The following is a 23170-nucleotide window of genomic DNA, read 5'->3' as shown; positions in this document are numbered from 1 at the left end:
TGTAAAAATGTTTGTGCGTGCTGCATAAGCGTAGCCTAGGAGCATTTGACTAATTTGCTGTTAAAATAACAATGCAATGCTGCGCTATTGACTTCAGACCAGGTTTTTGTTTGTCAATGGCGCGATCACTTCCCGCTGCCTCAAGATAGCAATACGCCCAGAATGCACCTGAACACACCTCCCTGTAGGACCAGGGCACGCAGATGGGCGCAGGTGCATTCGCTATTTGAAACGACGCGGGCGCTGGACGGAAAATTGACAACTGCGTCGGTCTTAAACTAGCAAAGACACTTGCGTCGGGCTTTGCGCCGCGCTGCACCGCGCCGAGTGCAAGATAGGGCCCTAAATATATAATAATACATTGTACATCAAAGTGCACATCTAGACAGTTTCTAAAGTGACAGGCAATTACGCCAACAAGTCTGAATATTGCCATTATAGGATACATGATACGAATGTTGTATTACCATGACATTTAAAATAATAATCTGTTGTATGTTATTGTTTATTCATAGACTGTGTTCAGCACTTTGGTCAACAGTGTTGTTTTTAAAGTGCTTTATAAATAAAGGTGGATTGGATAATCTAATCTGAGTTTAGCGGCAATGTAATGCACAGTGCTGGTAAACTTCACTTTTAAGTTACATAAGTAGGTTTTATCTATGGAGAATGGCAAGAATTTACATTTATTTTTGGCCCGTGGCCTTCCATCCAGATACATTTTGGCCCTTCATATGAAAGAATTTGGGCACCTCTGCACTAGGTGTCCTGTCCACCAATTAAATCCCTCATGTCCCCTGTATCAGAGCACACAAACTACACGAGGACATCTTCGCGGAGTCATATTAAAGCCAGCTTCGGCACAGTGGTGGAATGAGGTCGGCAGCGTCTGGCCAGCACCTGTTTGACACCCTTTTGTCTCACCCCCGCTGCCACACGTCGGCCGTTACCCGGTTTCAGAGGCCGAACACGTGTTCACCCACAGCGTGTTTTTGTGTTTACATCGCCTCAGCAGCGGGACCGCCGTCGATTTCACACCGAATGCCGGGGCCGTGTGCAGCACAAGGTGCAGAGTTTAAATAGCACGCCGTTGTGTTCCAGTAGCCGCATGTGTTGCTAACACTGATCATTTTGCAGGTCGCCAAAGGCCATGTGCTACAAGGTCAGCTCTTCTAGCACTGATGTCCGCGGGTGTCCCGTTGCACTACATTAACTGGCTCATTGATTTTCTATGAGGGCTTGACAGAGTGCAGACAAACAGATTGTGTGTCCTCCCGCTGCCGATATGATATCTGTCACATCAGGGAGCTTAAACGACGGCAGAAACACGGGACCAAGTCCGCCTCCTGATTTGGATAATGAGATGGGGCCCAGTCGAGCATGTTTTTCGTGGTTGTTCATGTGGTATTAATCCTGAAGGGTTCGGTCTCATGAGTGTTTATGCATGTAGAAAAATGCTTTCAAAGGCAGTCGGCCAGCTTTTATTGGCTTCCCCTTTTTTTTGGTCACAGTTCTCACAAACTTAAGAGGTGCGGCACAGGCAATAAGGAAGCTGTGGCAATTTTTTGATTGGACTTTCTCACACACACACACACACACACACACACACACACACACACACACACACACACACCCACACCCACACCACACCCACACACACACACACACACACACACCCACACACACACACACACACCCGGACAGTGAAGGATAGTATATTTCTCTGTGCTGTTTAAGCAGTTGTTCCTAATAGGATGCACCGATACCACCTTTTGTTTTTAAGTACAAGTTCAAGTTCTTACATTTTGGTATTCACTGATACCGAGTACTGGTACGAGTACTGATGCGAGTACTTAATAATCCCTGGGAGGCGAGGGTGTTTTCAGACACCGAGATGATTTTGGCCTGCCCTGATATTGCAGTATTTTGCAAGTACCATGCCTTTATTTCCTATTCCAAGCTCAGTGCCCATGGGCTGGACATTTCCCTAGTATCAATAAAATGGATCATATTATTCCTGATATCAAAATACTGAGTGACGTTTTAGAATGAACGAAGACCTCAAAGTCCGATGATGTCGTTCACGTGCATTGCTCCTCTTTCCACCGCCTACCTGCTCGACGGAGAAGTTCACGCCACTTTGCCATGAGGCGGTACCAGGGTGTGGTAGTATCGGGTCGTTTTACGATTACGCACGGCATCAGACCGTTAACCCGATACTGGCATTGGTATCGGCGCACTCCTAGTTCCTAATGGAGGAAGTTCCACTCACTTTGCTCAGTAGATGGATACAAGGAAGGCGTTTTTTTGTCCGTACCACTCTCTGCTTCTGTGTTGCCTGAGCTTCTCTCTGTGCATCTCGGGGCAGTTCAGTTAAGCGCTACAGTGGCCGCTGTGGGGGCCTGTGACGCTGTGGTCCCAGCCATTAGCCATGGGAGAGTGTTGTTTGCACATTTTGTAGCCCCAGGCTAGGCCTGCACGATTCAGGGAAAAAATATAAATCATGATTTTTTTTTTTTTTTTTTAACGATTCTCTTCCACGATGAAAGTGTAATGTTCATTGCACACATGAACCATGACAAAACAAATTGGCACTACCAAATATAGATTTTTTTTTTTTTTTTTGGGCACCTATAGCACATTGTGCATCACCACAAGCCTGTAAACACAGAGGCTTCAATGAATAAAGAAAATAAAGTACATACTGGCCATTTACAGTAGGCTACCAAAAATAGGGACATGTAACACATTGAACTAAATATGGCCCTGATACAGGCTCTGTCTGAACTCCTTGAACATGTCTTTACATAATTAAAACATGTCAATCAACATGCTGCAGCTACAGCTTCAGTCCCTAGAGAAATGGAGTTTGTCAGTTGCCAATTTAAGTACAGTATCAAAAACAGAATGATTTCTTAGCACACTCTTTAACTGCTTGCCTTTTTATAGAATTAACATTCAACAGTCCATTCAAGTAGGTTACCAAAAATAGAAGTTTAACGCTCTGCGCTGAATATGGCCCTGAACATGGCTGTAAATAGGCTAATTGAAACGTCTTTCGGACCTCTTGCCTCGTACGGCTTCATCATGTTCATCATGTGCTGGTAAAGATGTGTGGTGTTACCTTGCGGTGCTGCTACGAGGGCAAAGCATGCCTTGCAAATCACATCAGATGTCGTCCTGCTTGAATCGGAACGAGTTGGGATTGAGACTGAGCGGTTGGCTGATGCTCGTCACTAGTACCTGGGTTTTCATCAGTATCCATTTGGTTTATTTCCGAACTACCGCGCTCGCTCGACGAGTGAAACGCGCGACTAAAAGGCGCTTTGTCATTGGCTTGAGGGTGAAGCCCTGAACTTTGTGAGAGCTGTCCTACCAAAATAAAGGCTGAAAATGGCCAAAACATTATTATTATTTTTTTTTAAATTGAAGGCATTTAAAAATTGAATCGTGAACAGGGTGACTCGAGATCGCGATTTTATAACGATTTATCGTGCAGACCTACCCCAGGCCACAGAAAGGTTTACTTTTGGTTTTCTAGTGGCCATACGTGGGGGGACACTTTATCTGCTCCTACTTTACTCGGAGCTGAAACAGGCGAGAGGTTTGAGGGTATGTTTGGGAGCTATAAGTGGAGGTCGTCTGTATGAGGTGCAGTGCAATCAGTGAGGATTAGCAGTTTCATTACAGGGGGTGGTGTCTGTTAATAAAGACAGGGTAAAGCTTGTATTAGAAGGGTCAACATGCTGTGCTCTAAGGCATTCTTTAGCTCATAGAGAGCCCCTCCATGTAGCGATTGATGAGCCCTGTCATCCTCTGCAGAGCTGTTTGGCAGCCGTGGCGTCTGCCGCGCCGGGGCCTCAGCGCCGTGTCTCCAGAGAGCAGCCGGAGCTCTTAATCACCAGTCCTGGTTTCTGTTGCCTGCTGCCAGCAGATGGAAGAACAGTTAATCCATGCTGGTGTTTGGACTGGGCCAGGAGACCCATCTTAGACTGTAACTCAATCATCTGGCTCCACACCACCGAGACTAAGCCCAGCTTCCTCATTGTCTGTAACTTGTAGCTGTGAGGAGGACACACACATATGATGCAACATGAAGAGTTGTGTCCTTCCTTTAACAATATTTCAGTTGCCATTGCAGGTGAGATTGTGAACGCAGCACGTTGACACTCCACCTGTGGCATGCATGTATTTATGTTACACTATGTGGCTGGGAGTCCTCTCCTTACATGGTAACGTTAGCGCACCGGTAGCTTGCATATTTTTTTCAAAGATTATTCTTTGGGCATTTTTAGGCCTTTATTGACAGGACAGCTGAAGAAATGAAAGGGGAGAGAGGGGGGGGGGGAATGACATGCAGCAAAGGGCCGCAGGCCGGAGTCGAACCAGGGCCCGCTGCGTCGAGGAGTAAACCTCCACGTATTTGCTCCCGCTCGACCAACTGAGCTATCCGGGTGCCCCAGCTTGCTTTTTCTAAATTCATTTTCCCATACGCAGTGTTAACGCCAACATTTATATTCACAAAGAAGACATCTCAGTCAGCGGAGAAATGTGTTGAAAATCTAAAATGAGATGCCATTCGTTCTTTTCTTTTACCCCTTTTTAAGCAACGACTTTTGCCTGCGCTTCATATCCAAACGTTATTCCAAACCGTTGACTTCCCAGTGCCACCTTTCTAGAGCGAGGCCATTTCTGCTGTTTTTTTGGTCCATCCTTATCAGTCATCAGTTTCTTTTCACCTTCACAGAGGCCCGAAGCATGTCTGCAGCACACCTCGCGCCGTAGTTGTACGAAGCGTTGTCGTGCTGAACTCGTCCAATAGCTTCAAATATAAAAACTATTTAACAGTCAAAGCATCTCGGGCCTCAAGCTCAGGAGGAGGAGGAGGAGGAGGAGGAGGAGGAGGGAGGAGGAGGAGGAGGAGGAGGAGGAGGAGGAGGAGGGGCAGCGTTCGTCAGATCACTGAATTGTCTGATTGCAGCACTATGAGATAGGGTGGGCGATATGGACAAAAAAATAATATCTCGATATTTTTGGCGATTTTGACGAGAACGATAATTAGACGATATCCTTTTAACCCTTGTGTTGACCTTGAAAAAAACACTTCTTTGGACGTTTTTGACGTTTGTTTTTGCTTTTCCCAACGTTTTAAATTGTAAAATTTTTCTTCTACACATTTTCAGCGCTTATTTCTACGTCCCGTATTTTCTGATATAAAACAAAAATTGAAAACGGGTCAATTTGACCCAAAGTCAACACAAGGGTTAAAAATGGGGTTTTAAAAGACTGAGTTACTTAATCGCTAATGATAAAAAAAAAATGGGCACAATGTTTAATGAAAACAGTTCTTATTTATTTTCTTTAAAATGGAAGTATTAAGTAAAAACAATTCAAAGACATACAAAATACAAATTGAACTAGTGTAGGCACATTGAACTCTGCTGTCATGTAAATTGTGCAGCATACAAGCAAGATGAAATCATAACTATAAACAAAGGGCTCTGTTCTGTAACATATTGCACACAACCATGGCCTTATTGGAAGCAGTCCTGGAGCTGGGACAGGGCCGTGTCAGGCCAGGTTTTGATAGTCCTTCTTCTTTTTTTTTTTTTAATATTATATTTATTTACATTTTCCAAATTAAACAAGCAAGCAAACAAACAAACAAACAGGGCTCAGATGCAGCTATTGCCAGTTGTTACAGTCACACTTAGTGCAGCGGTAGGAGGAAAGGTTGTTGATACAGGAACATAATTAGCTTACTGTATTTTAGCTTTTTCGAAGTGAGTTAGGAATGGGTTCCAAGAACGGGAAAACGTGTCCCTTTGACTGGTGCGGAGTTTTTCCATTTGTATTATGGATAGCATATTGGTGATCCATACCTGAGGAGAGGGAGACCTCCATTCCCTCAATATCAGTCTCTTGGCAACTATCAGTCCCAGTACCAATGGTTGCCGCATTGATAGTCCTTCTTCTTGGCTGTATACTTTGTCCTTCTTACCGGGACGTATGCCGGGATCAGGAGTAGTTGGATGTGATCTGACTGGCCCAGGTGAGGGAGAGGAGCAGTTCTGTATTCTTCCTTGATGTTAGAGTATACATGGTCTCTAGTGCAGAGGTGCCCAAATTCTTTCATATGAAGGGCCAAAATGTATTTCCGGATGGAAGGCCACGGGCCAAAAATAAATGTCGATGTTGAAGAATACCGTAATTCTTGCCATTCTCCATAGATAAAACGTACGTATGTAATTTAAATGGGAAGTTTACCAGCACTGTGTTTTACGTTGCCGTTAAACTCCGATTACGTACTTTTTAACTGCACAAAACGTACGTTTCGTAGTCGTTACTTATAAAATAAGAGGAGAATAAGCATGAGCATGTCAAATCCATGGCAAAGTGAGCCAAACTTGGCCCGTGGGCCCCAAATTGGGCGGCTTTGGTCTAGTGTGTTCTTCCCTCTAGTAGCACAATCTACTTGCTGGAAAAAGCTGGGGAGTACAGACTTTAAAGACGCCTTGTTAAAGTCCCCTGCTACAATATGTATCCCCTCCGGGTGATCGCGCTGCAGTTTGTTGTTCTTGTTAGCAGGTGAGCCAAAATTGTGCTAACGTTAGCATCGGGGGCTATGTAGACGGCAGTGTTTTCGTGGTAAATAAAATGGCCTGCATGTTACCGACAGGGCTTCCAGGTCAGGTGAGCAGTGCTGGGCAACGATCCTGCGGTTGGTACTCCATTCGTTACGCACACAAATGCCCAGTCCTCCTCCTCTGGTCCTGCCGGAGTTCTTGTCTCGACCCTGCTGGTGTTCTGACGATCTATGCTGCCTTGTTGAAAAATGCTACCGTAGCGCAAATCGATAATAGAGTCTATCGAGTCGCGCTGCCCTATCAAAATGTGCTTCCTTATGTGTTCCCATTTCCAATTGTGCAGGCAGGCTGAATCCCATAGAGGTATAACTCTAACAATATTGGCATCTTATGTTTATTTGAGAATATTTTGATACTCCATTATATCTTTATTGAATATTTCAGTGGTAGCATATTCTGATAGACAAATATACCCTATCAAATAATGCTCCCCCAACAGAATCATTATATATTGGACCACTACTCACTCCATGTGTACTGTCAGGAGATATGGAGCATATTTTGATATTCTATTAAATTATATTTATTGAATATTTCAGTGGTAGCGCATTCTGATAGACAAATATACCCTATCAAAAGGCACAATGAATACATTATTTATTAGATATTACTCCATTAACCACAGTATCGACCGCATGTCAGACCAGGCTTGTGGGTCGTGCGCATGCGCAGAACCGCTAAGTAGCACATCTCGATAGGTAGCATAGATCGACAGAACACCGGCGGTAGGTACTGTAGCTCGGCCTGCTAGCTAACAGCGGGTTCTGACGGGTTTTGGTGATAATCCTCACGCAGCAGTTCTGTGTGTGGTTGTTCGTTGCTCTGCTGAGGAGGCAGTGGAGGTCCGTGTTGTAGTTTCCACCGTTTCCTTAGCTTAGCCGGGGCTAGTGGGCCGGTCGCTTCTGCTTTCTCTCAACAACAACAACAACAACAACACTCCCCGGAGCGCCCGGTGGTCTGGCTATGTCCTCCGGGATGTTATGAGCCGCCTGGAAGGCTCTTGTAACGGTTGCGTTGTATCGTAGTCCTATATTGATTAGTTCAGCATGGCTGTAACTTGTTGGTAAAACCTGGAACTGGGAACTTTACAATCGCGCACCGCCATCTTTGTCGCCCCTTCTACCACTCTACACTTTTAAAGCGCCCATATTATGCTCATTTTCAGGTTCATAACTGTATTTTAAGGTTGTACCAGAATAGGTTTACATGGTTTAATTTTAAAAAAACACCATATTTTTGTTGTACTGCACAGCTCTCTCTCACTGCTGCAGATCCTCTTTTCACCTGGTTTCTGTTTTAGCTACAGAGTGAGACCTCTTTTCATCTTCTTCTTCTGTACTATCTTTGATTGCACTCGCACATGCGCAGTAGCTCAGATGTAGAGCATGTCAGCTAGCTAACTCTAGAGACAGTAAAAGAAAGCCTGTTTCTCCAACTTTGGTCAGTTACAAGGCAGGATTAGCTGGGAGACTTCTAAATGAGGGCGCACATGTAAGTAGTTCTTTTGTAGATTATGGTGAACTTGTGTGTGTTGTAGCAGTGCTTTGCTATTGAGAACGACGTAGCATGCTAGCATTAGCGTTAGCATGCTAACGCTAACGCTACGAGCTAACGGTTGTGGTTAGCCAGCTCATTTCGGACTGTGACGTCACAGTCCGAGCCAATTTTGAACAGCTCACCAGGAGACTGAAGGCAGAACACATTCAGAAACCGTATCTCACTCAAAACAGCATGGATGGATTTTTTTCAAAGTTTGTATGTGTGTGGAAGCACCAGAGACACAAAAGAACACCCCAAATCCCAGAAAAAGTATTTCTTTCATAATATGGGCACTTTAATGCGTGTTTTGAAGTGTTTTTTTCCCCCCGAAGTAATTTAAATACTCAATAATGTCAATTTGCACATCGTTAGCACACCAATGACGATATTATCGTAGACTATATATATCGCCCCCACCCCTACTATGAGATAGTTATAATGGTGACAGCCTTGTTTTGAAGGTTTGGTCTTGTTCTTTCTGTCGGCTGATCAAGCCTGCTAAATTATGACATATTATATTACATTACATGTCATTTAGCTGACGCTTGTATTCAAAGTGACTTACAACTGCTATATGTCAGAGGGCTCACGCCTCTGGAGCAACTAGGGGTTAAGTGTCTTGCTCATTGGTTGATGTATCACAGTGGGAATTGAACCCAGGTCTCGCACACCAAAGGCATGCGTCATATCCACTGACACACACACACACACACACACACACACACACACACACACACACACACACACACACACACACACACACACACACACACACACACACACGCAAGAAAGAAGCCACTCCAGTCAAACATTCAGCTCTGCAGTAATTACCATGATGACGATGTTTAAAACCCCAAAAAAGCGCTCATGCACAACGCTATCATGCAAAAGGGTGTGTGTGTGTGTGTGTGTCGACAGTATAATAAACGTTAAATCAGTTCACCTGTGTGTATGGATTTATTCAAGTGTGCATCATGTATGCACCGTGAGAAAGCAAACACTGAGCCATACACACTTTATGCAACCACACGCACGCACGGACACACGCACACCCCTTTTAAATAGTGAGTGTGTATTTATTAGGGAAGATAATAGTGAATGGGTGAAAGGAGCAGTGCTCTTTGACACGCTCCCAGAAGTGCTCAGAATCAGGGACGCGTTGGAAATGAACCGTGAGGTAAAATAGTTTTTGTCAACACCATTTTAAATGCAGGTCTGTTACTAAGACCAGCAGCAGTTTAAACCCTTACAATGATTATTTGTGGTGTTTTGTCAGTCCAATTCCTCCAACACGGTGTGGTTAATGCTACTGTTGGTTCTGGGACCGTTGCTGCTCATTTCAGGCTGCTCTGTGGTTTTATCGGCGCAAATGGCCTGGATGCAGAGTAGGGAGAGGAGAAGATGCCACAGTCGCTAATTAATGCCTCAACGGTGCCACTGTGATACAGAGAAGAGGAGGAGAGGATGTGTGTGGGGGGTGGAACACTAAGATCTACAGGTCAAGCGCTGGAACCCCACTGAGGAGATATGGACACTGAGTTTTAGTGGGGTTTGGTGATTGGGACGGAGCCAGACAGCTGTTGTGAAGAAGTAAGGGGATTGGGCTGTGTGGTTGTAGAGAAAGACACAGATAGCATGAGTGAGGGAGGGAGGGAGCGGGGGGGGCTGGCTCCTCCCTTCTGTTTCCTCTCAGCTCTCAGTTTGTTTGTTTGTTGAGGCCGAGATGGGAATAAGTTCTATTTTAATCATTGCCAACGCCTTACTGTATTTGCACAGGCAGAGAGATTTCATTCTGTCATCACTGACTGATGCAGATATGAATCCAAGCCCCTGGTGGTTGGGAGTCACCGGAGAATGTTTGTGAACGACAGTAAATGTGAAATGAAATTGTAGACTTTTGGTTGACAGACTGCACAGTGCACACACATATTGATGTGGAGATTGCAGCCATGTTGTGGTGAGTATGTGTACACAGATGGGCCAGAGGGCCTGACAAATAAATGGAGACGGGAGCGTTGCTATAGTAACGGATGCTGCCGTGAGTAGGACCAGGTGTGAGTTGGTTTGCTGTGTCCCCCCCCCCCACCCCTCTCTATCTCTGGCTTAGGTCAAACACACACACACACACACACACACTGATGACACAAGTAAAAGATTGGAAAGGGAAGGACTGGCAGCGCTGCACCAGAGCACGGCGACATGCCGCGCGGCGCTCACCGTGTTTCCCTTCACTAACTCCCCTGAGAACGCCGGCGCAGACCCGTACACCCATCAGACCGCCCGTTACACTCCTCAGGCAGACACTTTGTCTGTTCCCAGCCGGGATGGACGTGATAGGGCTGCAGTATTTCACTGTTTATGCTGCATCAATTGGCCTAGCTGCTAGCCGCTCCGAAAAAAAATATATAATCGAGAAAAACTGATTATTTTTCACATTATGTCATGCAGGTAAACTCTTATTTTGTCTTGCGTTCTGAATGAAAACATAAAAGTTCAAACGGGAAGTAAGTATTAAAGGGACATTTTGAAATGTTTATACTTACTTCCCTTCCCTTACTTCGAGGTGTTTTAATGTTTTTTTTAGTTTTTTTTTTTTAACTTCAATAAATGTAACATCTTTCCGATTCGATTCCGATTTTTAGGCTCACTATTCGATTCAATATCGATTTTCGATTCAAAACCGATTCACAGTATGTAAATGTAGTTACTTTTCCCATGTGATTGGAGTAGACCTACAATTTAAAAGAAAAGAAACAACAGATGAAATGTCGTTTGATATTACTTTTTATATGTCTTCATACAAAAATAAAAACTTTTGCAACTAAAAACTCTGGCCAGCTTTCAAATACATTTCATTCAAGTATGAAACTGTTAAATAAAAAGAGCTTTTACATTCAGCTTGGAAGTGCTGTACTCAGATCAAATAAAAAAGCGGTTTAAGGAGTACTTCAGCTACCAGGTTGACTGTTGAAATGTAAACTGGGCACGTTGGACTTCCTAAAATAAGGCCCTTTCTTTTTTAGAACCAATTTTTGGAATTCTATGAATCCATTTTCGAATTTGAATCAATTGTTTTTTTTGGCACACCCCTATCTCTTCCTGTTGTCCGGTGGTAGCTTACATAAATATTGTTTAAACATAAGTAACATTAACCTAACTTTACCGTAAGCTGGTAGTCATGCTGCAGTTAAGTTGGATGTGGTTTCTTTAATGAGGCAGGTGCTTCATTTATTTAGACTGTAGCAGCACATAGGTGGCAGCTGCAGTCACTCAGTTGAACAAAAACAAGTTACAGATTTCTGGATAATAAAAAATAATAATATTGTATTGCACAAAGGCTAATCATCTTATTTCATTCTATGTACAGGACTATAATGCATTGTAGACTCTAGAGCCAAAACTATTAGTTGATGGAAAGAAAACTATCAACTATTTTCATAATGATCCAGGATTAATACAAAAAAAAAATGTGTGTGTGTTGCTGACAGCCTCTCTTTTGAAGGATTTAAAAAGGGAGCTTATTCCAGAGAGGCTCTGTCTGTGGCAGCTGGCTGCACTCTACCCCAGGTGACACTACCGTGTGTGTGTGTTGCTGACAGTCTCTCTCGCTGTCCGTTGGTAGCTCTGTGTAATTTTGAGCATTTCAGATGAACGCCATGGACTCTATTGGGTTCACAGTTATCAGATGTCAGTGAACTTTAAGAATTGAAATAGCTTTGAGCAGATGGTACAGGTCACTTTTCATCAGTGTACGAATTCTGCTATAGAGCTGTCTCGGCTGGTAACGTGGAGGGTTCCTGTCCCAGATTAAAGCTGTAGCTGCTCTGTTTTCTGGCTGTTTGAGCGCTGCGAGCTGCGTGGCATCTCTGCTGCCTTTTCCTGTTTACACCTGTTTTCTATTTCCTGCTCACGTCTGTGCGGGAACAGCGGTTTGAGTTGCGGGTATGTCTATGCACAATCAAGACCTAGGAATGATTACATTATATCACTTTATTCATCGTGCCAAACTCTGTTTCTGAGTTGAAACTCTAAATAAATGAGTGACGACTGGCGTGTGGGGGACGCTGCTTCCTTGTGCATGCTGTGTCCTGTCTTTCTGTTGCCTTGTCGTTTCACCGCTGCTCAGTGGAGTTGGCTGTGCCAAAGTTCCTGTGCCATGCTGGATGTAGCCGAGACCATGGCCCTGGATGAAAGAGCTGGAGCAGGGCCAAGGAGGCTCCGCAGACATGAGCACCAGGTGTGTCTCGAGCTTGTATTTGATGGACTGCATTAAAGTCCGAACCAGACCAATTACATTTGCGTCAATCAACTGAGCCTTTCTCGTAAACGAGTGCTCCTAAAAGCACCACGAGCTTGAGCTGTCCAGTTCCTTGGGCTTTCTCTCTGAATGATCAGTTCGACACAGCAGGGTTAGGGTTATATGCCATGCCGAGACTAACCCGGCAAGGACGGGTCTAAAGAGAGGGCCAGCCCAATTTACAATGCATCAGATACAGTAGCTGACTCAGGGCTACGCCTCTGGCTATAAGCATTTTCAGAGTTGGATTTTTTAAAGGATCTGGCTTCTTTCTTAATTTTTTATTTATTTTTTTTGCATCATCAGGGCTCCGCTCTGCCAACCCATTACGTATTGAGGGCATCTGAGCCTTTGAGCTTAATTAGAAAGTTACTTAAACATCGTCATCATGGTAATTACTGCAGAGCTGCCAATGTTTGACTGGAGTGGCTTCTTTCTCGTGTGTGTGTGTGCGTGTGTGTGTGTGCGTGTGGGTGTGGCTCAGTGTTTCTGCCTGTTGGCAGTTTGCTTTCTCACGGTGCATACATGATGCACACTTGAATAAACCCATACACACAGGTGAACTGATTTGACGTTTATTATACTGTTGACACACACACACACACACACACACCCTTTTGCATGATAGCGTTGTGCATGAGTGCTTTTTTGGGGGTTTCAATGATGTGAACCTATTATGCAAACCCTCCTCCACCCCGTCCCGGTGCACAGCCATTCAGCCTTCCAGCTGTGAGACAGCTGTGGGAGCACAGGATCGGTTAAAAATGCCATGGGAGAAAGAAGACCGGAAAGAACGGACATTTACTGTCTCACACTTGTTTACCAGACTCTGAGGAAATCCCGCTTCCCTTAATTGTCTCCTCATTTCCATTCAATGGCGTCTTTTCCACCGTAGTCCCCCTTTCTGAAGACGTGAGAGGAGCGAGGTATTGAGGAAAGACATATTTGTAAGATGAGATGGCCTTTCCATTCCAGCACGTTAGGTCGTCACTAGTCTCATAATGTCAGCGCAGTGGAGTATGGTCTTGCTACACCACAGACCAATCCCAGACCAATCCCAAAACCAATCCCAATGGTCTTGTGCGGCGCTAAGCTCCAGACGCAGCGACGGTGGCTCTGCTAATTAGTCTCTGGAAGGAACTTGTTTTGGTGGAAAACGCCACATACAATATTACATGAAGTTAACTGTTGACACGAGGCAAGGAACATCGCGGCGCAATATCTGGAACGTCGTCACTGACACAGCACAGTCAGCTGTAAGGGGTCGTTGAGTCCTCTGTAGCATTGAGCGTTGCCTTGGAGTTTATATTTGAACACCTCATATAATCTACAGCCCAAATAATCTCCAATATTTCCTCCCACGCGACTACACTGACAAACACTCGACTAAGTACAGATTCAGCAACGTATTCCATCTCATTCGCCACCTTCCCAGACGGCTGTTGACGTTTCAGCACATTCAAATCTTTTTAGTGGATCCCACAGGCTGTGGTCAGATTGGGCTTTAATTACTATATGTCGCAAAATATAAAAAGATGAGTGTGGGAGAAGACGATGACTCGAGCTAGATATGAAACATTCAAACTTGAATTAGGTATTACAGACACTAACCGTAGCCAATCAGAAACCGCTAGCAATTTAACATTCAAATCTATTTTTCATTTAAATCTATAATCGAATTGTTCCAATGGAAAACAAGCTGGCACTTATCAAGGGGTAAAAGCAGAAGGATTTACTTCCGAATGGAAATAAGTTTACCACCTTTTGAAAGTTAGTGAGAGCCCTTTTTGATGCTTAGAAGAGTCTAGGGCTGTACCGAATACCAGTTTTTGATCTTCGAAGCTTCGGTGGCGGCCGCAGCGGCGGGGGAAACCACCATTTCCAAACCGCACCTGAAGGCAGCTTTTTTTCATGGTAAAAGAGACAAGCGAGATGAAGCAACTGCTTTGTTGTTGCAGGACACAGTCCCCTGTTACTACAGTAGGCTACGTTTTTACTGTTCGTCATTAACTGCCGTAGCCTATTCGCAAGTCACGTTATTTTCCATGAAAATTAAGTGCACATTTTTATCACGTGTAAATGGCGGATAAAAGCAGCTCGTTCTACTTACAGAACTCAGGTGATTTCTCAAGCTTGATGTTCTGTTGTGGTAGGCCAGTTTCAAATTGCATATTTGACACTCTGCCTTTGTCTTGTCCTCACTTACTTAAAAGTTCTCCCACACAGATGAAGTCTTCGTCCTCGGCATTTTTGTCTTTTTTTCGCTGAATCGTGACGGTAGTGGCGTTCAGCTCATGGGCGTTTTAACTGGGGCATGTGACGCGACGTCCCAGTAAAATCTCAAAGTCTCCTGTATTTCGCAGTAGATAATTTAGATTGATAATAACGGGTAAAAAGGATAATACATTTTGTTTCTGTTATTTTTTTTTCCACAATGTCAAAGCAACGCAGCTTAACCCAAAATACAAGCTCAGGCATGCACTTCTGTCCATGCAAACTGTGCTGTTCTGCGCTCTAGCCAGAGAATACTCCCGTTGCAGGAACACTTTAGTAGTCCAAGAAGAAGCAAATATATTTATTAAGTATAATGAGGTTGGGTTGTCCATCCTAAAATGGCTAGGCTATATAAGAAAATTGTAAAAGAGCGTATTATATTTCGAACATATTCAAGCGCGAATGAGAACTGTTTGGAGGGGGATGCCAGGTTGTGCAAAAAAACAACGAATATTCGAATGTCAAATTTTCAAATCGAATACCAACCCACCGAATGAATATTCGAATATTCGGGTCCAGCACTAGAATAGTCTAGGTTTGCAATCGCCTATCTTGCGAGTAAATAGCAGAAAAAAAAAACGTTTGGAGAAACGCAACCCCACATCGCGCTGCGTTTTGAGGCGGTGTGAGATTCCCGTACAGTAAACAGTGACATCACTGCCTCCATTGCTTTTTAAAACGCCAAACACAAGCCCTGAACTGCCCGGGAGTTTGTGGAACAGCTGACTGTTTGACAAACAACAAAGCACAGTCGATATCTCTCGCCCGTCTCTTTTCTTTCTCTTTTTCTCCGTGAAATGAAGCTGCCTTCAGGTGCAGTAGGAAACGTTGTGTCCTACAAACGATCTGACGTATAACTGTTAGTGTGAAATATAAAGTCTACTTGTCCTACATTGGAAGAAGAGTTATGATCCACCGTCTCGTCCAGTTGCAGTGCCGTGAACTGGCAGGTTTTAATGTTGCAGACCACTGTTTTTTGCAAGTAGTTTAAAGTGTAAACATGTATTTTTATTGTGAGTCTTTGGTTTAAACTAGCTTTCAAACAAACGCCCCCCAAGGGCACGTCAACGCCCCCCCTTTCCAAAATATTGCTTCCAGCGCCCCCCCGTCATCTTCTGAACGGAGGTACCGCTCCCGTTGAGAAACACTGTTTTAAGTCAAGGCGGATGCTGCCTGAAGCCCAGAAACGTTTGTCTCCTGGAGTCTCCGGTCTGCAGCGTTCTGAAAGCTGCCAGTTTCCACCAATGAGACGAGACGGTGTGTCATCTGCATAGAAACCACTCTCTGGACTTCCATTCCAACTTGTAGCTGGATATCATTTGTAGCATCTTAAAGTGCTCATATTATGCTCATTTTCAGGTCCATAATTGTATTTAGAGGTTATATCAGAATAGGTTTACATGGTTTAATTTTCAAAAAAAACACCATATTTTTGTTGTACTGCACATTGCTGCAGCTCCTCTTTTCACCCTGTGTGTTGAGCTCTCTGTTTTTCGATACAGAGTGAGACATCTCACTTCTGTTCCATCTTTGTTTGAGTCGCACATGCTCAGTACCTAGGTAAGGACTACTAGCCAGTCAGAAGCAGAGTATGAGGGCGTGCCACGCTAGCAGCTAGGCGAGCATTATAACGTGTGTTACAAAGTGACCCACGTTTGTCTCTGAAGTAGAGTCTGGACTACAACAGAGCTGTTTGGAGCAGTTTGGGAACAGTGTTTTCTCTGGAAGATGGTAAGTCCCTTTGGGGGGGGACTTTGGGCTTTTTCACTTTGTAAACCTATAACTTGCATAAAAAAGATATATAACACTATAAAGGAAAAAGCCAAAGAGCATAATATGAGCTCTTTAAAATATGAATGAGGATCGTGATAGCGAGATACTTGCTACAGCTGCATTTCTATTAGAGATGAAATGGAGAAAACCGCGATTCTTTCTCTGATTCTCTGCTTTGTTCTAACCGCTCCCTCTCTTCAGTCAACTCTCTGGCTGTCCGTCCAAGACTCTGCCAAAATGGTTTCATCTTGTCACGACTCTTTGGTCTGAACTGGGCTTTACAGGTTTAAAAGAGTGATCCCAGTCACTTCCGCACAGTGAGGCATAAAGCTTATTCATTTATGTATCAGATCGGCCGATACCCAAAGCCCCAGGTATCAGTGTCAGGACTTTGAAAGTCTGATCGGTGCATCCCTGTCCATATTATGATGACAGTGATTCATAATGGGTCAAAAGAAGTTTGTATTCTCAGGAAATGACAGCTAGCACAGTGTGTGACTGAAGAGTAATCTTTGTAATGTGTGTATGCTGTAATTTACAAAAATTACACATGGATTCAGACTGCGTTTGTGTTTCCCTCTGCCTCAGATATCTGGAGTCTCGGTGTGATCCTCTTCATGTTGGTATGTGGCCAGCCCCCCTTCCAGGAAGCCAACGACAGCGAGACTCTCACCATGATCATGGACTGTAAATACACTGTACCGGCTCACGTCTCCAGCACCTGCAAAGAGTGAGTGGCACACATGCTCTGTCTGCTCTGTTTCTAATGGGTACAGGTTTAGGGTCACACTGTTGAAATAAGACACAGAACACACACTCTTTCCTACCACTGTATCTCTCGGTGTATCCCAGCTCTGTCCCGGCCTGTGTCTGGCTCACCTTCCACTGTTCATGCTGTATCTGCAGTTTGGAGAACAGCACGGAGCTGACAGGGGCGGAACTGTAACCATACTGCAGAGGCCCGATTCCCTGTGTGGGTTACATTGTAAAACATGTTTTAAACATTATATGTCACTAGGTTATCTCTAGGATTTGATTGATATCGATACTGATGCTACTTATCGATACAGATCCTTGGCGATGCTCTTATTGATACTACTCTCCATAATTTGGTGCAAAAAATCAAGACCTGAAGGAGTCAGCGGGACCATGCTGAGACTCCTACACTGCCTGGGCCTTTAGGACTTTCTGTCTCAGTTGGCCTTCATTTACATTAACCCTCATGCCCTCCTTAAAAAAACTTACTCTCGACACCTTCGAGGCAAAAATGTCCACGCACACAAAAACTGTTATTAAATCATCATTTATCAATATTTTTTTCTGCTTTTTTTTCATAAATCACTTAAACAACTTGTAACCTAATCAAAACTACCAAACATTCAATCATTTTCAGGATTTTAACCCTTTAAATGCCAGTTTATGTATTTGAAGTATTTCATTTTTTATTACAAAAAACACAACAAATTATTTTTTTTCCATATAATGAATAATATCTAGATTTGGCTTTGGTGGGGATTAGAGGCTTGGATATGTCAAAGATAAGCAACAAAATTAATTTGATTGCATTAGTATTTTTTACATAGTTCCAGATACTCCCTTTCGACACCTTCGAGGCAAAAATGTACATGTCCAAAAAACTGTTATTAAATCATCATATATCAATATTTTTTTCTGCTTTTTTTTCATAAATCACTTAAACAACTTCTAAATTGCTCAAAACTACCAAACATTTAATCATTTTCTGGATTCTAACCCTTTAAATGCCAGTTTTAAATCTTTGAAGTAACAATTATTTATGAAAAACCCAACAAAACATTAATTATTTTCCATAAAATAAATCATAGGGGAATGGGGCTTTGGTGGGGATTAGAGGCTTGGATATGTCAAAGATAAGCAACAAAACTTATTTGATTGCATTAGTATTTTTTATGTAATTCCAGATACTCCCTCTGGACACCTTCGAGGCAAAAATGGCCCCATTGACTTCCATTATAACCACATGTTTTGATCTCACTGCCTTTACAGTATAAAACCATGCATTCTGTAATGTCAGCATTTCATTTGGAAGAAAACTAGTCATATTTGACATTTTTACAGTATTTCACCAGATTCAACCATTTTGCCCTTGTAGGCCGATGCATGAAATTATAGTTATATTATGGAGCTCTGTGTGTGTGTGTGTGTGTGTGTGTGTGTGTGTGTGTGTGTGTGTGTGTGTGTGTGTGTGTGTGTGTGTGTGTGTGTGTGTGTCTGTGTGTGTTTGCGTGAACCTGTAAGCAAGCAATGATCACTTTAGGGCTGAAAAAAGGCATCTTTTGAAGGATGCATTTCATGTGTCTTTGAAGACGTGCTTGAATAAAAACATTGTCTCCTGCATTTGCTGTAAACTGGCGCTTATCATTTCAAATGGTTTGTGGGACATGGTGGCCCTGAAGACTGGTCTCCCACTATGGACATCCCACAGGCTCCGGGTGGATTCCCCTTTGGACCGGTACACACCAGCCAAGTGTGAAGTCCCATGTATGTTAAAATCTCTTGAGCATCCACATCACTCCATCCTGAGATTGAACACCTCCCGTGTAGGTTTGTCATTTCCTGAATCAGCTGGATCAAGTCAAGAGTGAAGAAAAGGTTCGAAGAGAGGATGCCACATCATGGATTCTTGATATGGCATATCTCGTGGGCTCTGACATCATGCCGGTCGGTGCTTGAATGTTGCGCAGCGTCTCAGTATTAGATGGAGACCAGACTTGCCAATTCTTCACTGTCCATTCAATGTTAGGATGGACAGGATCTTCAGTGTCCTCTCCACTTTCAGAGGAAGGTTAGAGGCACTCACAGAGTTGGAGGACTCCAGTGACCATTTTGTCAGACTCCAGAAACTTGTGTCATCTTCAGATGAGTCCTGCAGTTGGCTGGAAGATAAAGGCTCCTTCTCTTTGCTCCAGGTCTTTCTCCTTCTCTAGAGCCAGGTGCATAAACACACTAATAGTTGTTTCTGTTTACAACAAATGCAGGAGACAATGTTTTTATTCAAGCACGTCTTCAAAGACACATGAAATGCATCCTTCAAAAGAAGCCCTTTTTTCACCCAGATTTACACAAACTCTCTCTCACACACAGACACGCATGCATGCACACACACACACACACACACACACACACACACACACACACACACACACACACACACACACACACACACACACACACACACACACACACACACACGGCTCCATAATATAACTGGCAAAAGTAAGGTGCGCTTTTTTCACCACTAAAATTATCATTGTTTGTTTACAGATTTACACAAACTCTCTCTCACACACAGACATGCATACATGCATGCACGCACACACACACACACACACACACACACACACATACACACACACACACACACATATACACACACACACACACACATCCAAGCACACGACTTGCATGCGTGCTGCGTACACACACACACACACACACACACACACACACACACACAGAGCTCCATAATATAACTATAATTTCATGCATCGGCCTACAAGGGCAAAATGGTTGAATCTGGTTAAATACTGTAAAAATGTCAAATATGACTAGTTTTCTTCCAAATGAAATGCTGACATTACAGAATGCATGGTTTTATACTGTAAAGGCAGAGAGATCAAAACATGTGGTTATAATGGAAGTCAATGGGGCCATTTTTGCCTCGAAGGTGTCCAGAGGGAGTATCTGGAATTACATAAAAAATACTAATGCAATCAAATCAGTTTTGTTGCTTATCTTTGACATATCCAAGCCTCTAATCACCACCAAAGCCCCATCTACATATTATTCATTATATGGGAAAAAATCATTTTTGTGTTTTTTTATAAAAAATGACATACTTCAAATACATAAACTGGCATTTAAAGGGTTAAAATCCTGAAAATGATTGAATGTTTGGTGGTTTTGATTAGGTAAGAAGTTGTTTAAGTGATTCATGAAAGAAATATTGATATATGATGATTTAATAACAGTTTTTGTGTGCGTGGACATTTTTGCCTCGAAGGTGTCCAGAGGGTACAAAATGAATCATTTAAGTATAAAAGACATGTAAGAGTAAAAAACACTGGATTTAAAAAATTTGACTGAAAAGAAGGATTCCTACAAAATTTCATGCCATAAGAAGTAACACAGCAAAAATGATCACAAAATGAAAAAAGAAACTTGAGAAAAATGTACAAAAATGACCGAAGAGGGCATGAGGGTTAAGGCTGCTACTAACCATTAAGCAATAACCTTTTTTTTAATCGATTTATCTATCGATTATTTTTTAATTAGTTGAATTATCCTTTGATTAACTTACTAGGGGTGTCACATTTCTCCAAATACACAATTCGATGATTCAATTTTCAATTGGTGTCTAAAGTGAATTAATGAAGATGAAAAAAAAAAAATTATATTAACAATATTTGTGACATAGTTTGTGTAGTGGCAGCTGTCCAGTCAGCAGAAGTAAAAATAATGGAATATGAAGAGTATACCGTGGCTCCGTATCAACTCATCTGAGATACCGTGCTAAGCATAAGTGAATACACCCATGCTAAAGTTGACTAAAAAGAGGAATAGAAAATCATCTTTTGGAAATTGATCTTAATGCCTTAATTAAAAAAATAAGGAAAAATCCGACCTTTAAGGACACCAATTTTCTTTGTGAATGAATAATGTGTCGTAAATGAACCTAGAGATTGGCATAGTTTTATTTCAGTTAGCCTAATTGCTGGTTTGATTTTGCATTGAGCGATGATCTTATGGAAAGTAGCCCATGCCAATCTCTAGGTATGGTGAAGGGTATGTGATGATGTGGGGGGGCTATTTTAATTCCAAAGGCCAAGGGAACTTTATCAGGATGCATAGTATCCTGGATCCATGAAATAACTGGCCTTTAAAAATAAAAATCTGCCTGCCTCTATGAGAATTTAACATAGGGGTGTACTTACTTATGCCCCCTGTATTTTAAGGAAGAACATTTATTTATTTACAATACATTATTCATTCACAAAGAAAATTGGTGTCCTTAAAGGTTGGATTTTTCCTCATTTTTTTATTTAAGGCATCATATCAGTTTCCAAAAGACGATTTTTTTATTCCTCTTTTTAGTCAACTTTAGCATGGGTGTATTCACTTATGCTTAGCACTGTATGCAGATTCTTTCTCAGGACGTTTGATGTACAGCAACATGAAAACAGATCCTGAGATTTTCAAAATTGGTAAATAGTCGGGGTAGACACCGAATCTATTTTCAATACAATTATTTGTGGTTTTCTGGCATGACTGTCCTGACTATCACAGCAGCATTAAGCTGATGTGCCCAGCTCTGAAGCTTGGCCCAGGCTGTGCACCACGGCAGTAGCACGCTCATTTACTCCGAGCCCTGCAGCGCGCAGACCAATTTGCTCCAGTAGCTGGCAGAGACTAAACACCTTCTAGCAGTTTGAGAGCAGAGCAGCACAGTCCAACCACACACAAACACATGCTCCACTCTAAGTGAGGCAGTTGGGCAGATGAATTAGCAGTTGCATAATTAACCATGTGTGTTAGTAAACCACGCTCTTAATTATGTCTTAAAATACACGGGGGTTATTTTTGAAGCAGTAAACATGGACATGGACAGCTTAAAAAAACCCGCAAAAAAACAACGCAGTTTCAATCGTAACCGCTGCAGCTTCCTCGCCCGTCGCAATTGTGAAATACGTTGGTGGTCCTGTAGCTTCTGCTACGTAGCAAAGATGGCGACTGTTGAGGGTGGGTTTGATTAATGTTACTCTGAGTGAGCAACGTTACCAGAATTTTTTTTTATTTTGATAACTGTTTTGATTCACAATTAAGGTGGAAAGGTGATGTTGAAATGGATTTTAAAACCTATTGTATCAAAAAAAGTATCGTTAAGGAACCGGCATCGAAACTGAGGTATCGCAAATTTGCGATGCCCAGCCCTATCTGTCAGAGGTTGAGGTTAAAACATTTTGGAGATAAGAAGCCACTGTTACTTCAGTTCAACACCAATATGTTTTTCTATTTGACGCAACGGGTGTGAGCAATAGCGTTAGAGTCACTGTGCTCAACGTGTTGTGAAGGCCAATTCTTTATTTCCACACTCTCACTGCACACAGACTATTTTTAGAAACAGGAAATAAACGCCTATGTCCTCTGAGTCCAAAGAGAGATCTGACTAGATTGAAGTGCTAAGCTGAAGCAGCTGTGAGCAATCTGATGGGCTTTGACTTTCTATTTGCCGCATGCTGTGTCCCAAGCTTATGTTTTACCATGTCACTCACAGGTGAATCATCCATACATATATCACAATTTCTGGATTTCCAACCAGCCTGTGCTGATGCTGCAGTGCTTCATCCAGCTAAACTATAGGATTTGTTTAGCTTCACCCAGTTCTCTTAACATTGCCGATTAGAGAAACAGGCGAGCAAGACTCGGGGCATAAGGCTCAGTCCCAAAATAGAAATATGCAGCAACAGTAATCACACATTCAAGGATTGTGTGGTAGATGTTTAATATGATTAGCTTTAGGGCTGCACAATCAATCGCAATTGTATCCAAATCGCAATATGGACTGGTGCAATATCCAAATCGCATGGATATTTGACAATAT

At 42.8% G+C, this 23170-nt stretch overlaps 1 protein-coding gene across 1 annotated transcript in view; it reads left to right on the top strand.

The window, feature by feature from the left end:
• The window catches only part of snrka (SNF related kinase a), a 47468-nt gene that overhangs the window by 2968 nt on the left and 21330 nt on the right, over positions 1-23170 (top strand). The window contains 1 exon segment of the mRNA XM_039805240.1: positions 17119-17260. Within this exon segment, the coding sequence (XP_039661174.1) occupies positions 17119-17260 (142 nt within the window).

This window comes from Perca fluviatilis, chromosome 7 (genome assembly GCF_010015445.1).
Source record: "Perca fluviatilis chromosome 7, GENO_Pfluv_1.0, whole genome shotgun sequence".
Lineage (NCBI taxonomy): Eukaryota > Metazoa > Chordata > Actinopteri > Perciformes > Percidae > Perca > Perca fluviatilis.
Note: the sequence above shows the minus strand (reverse complement) of the source record. Positions and strands in the feature narration are given on the sequence as shown.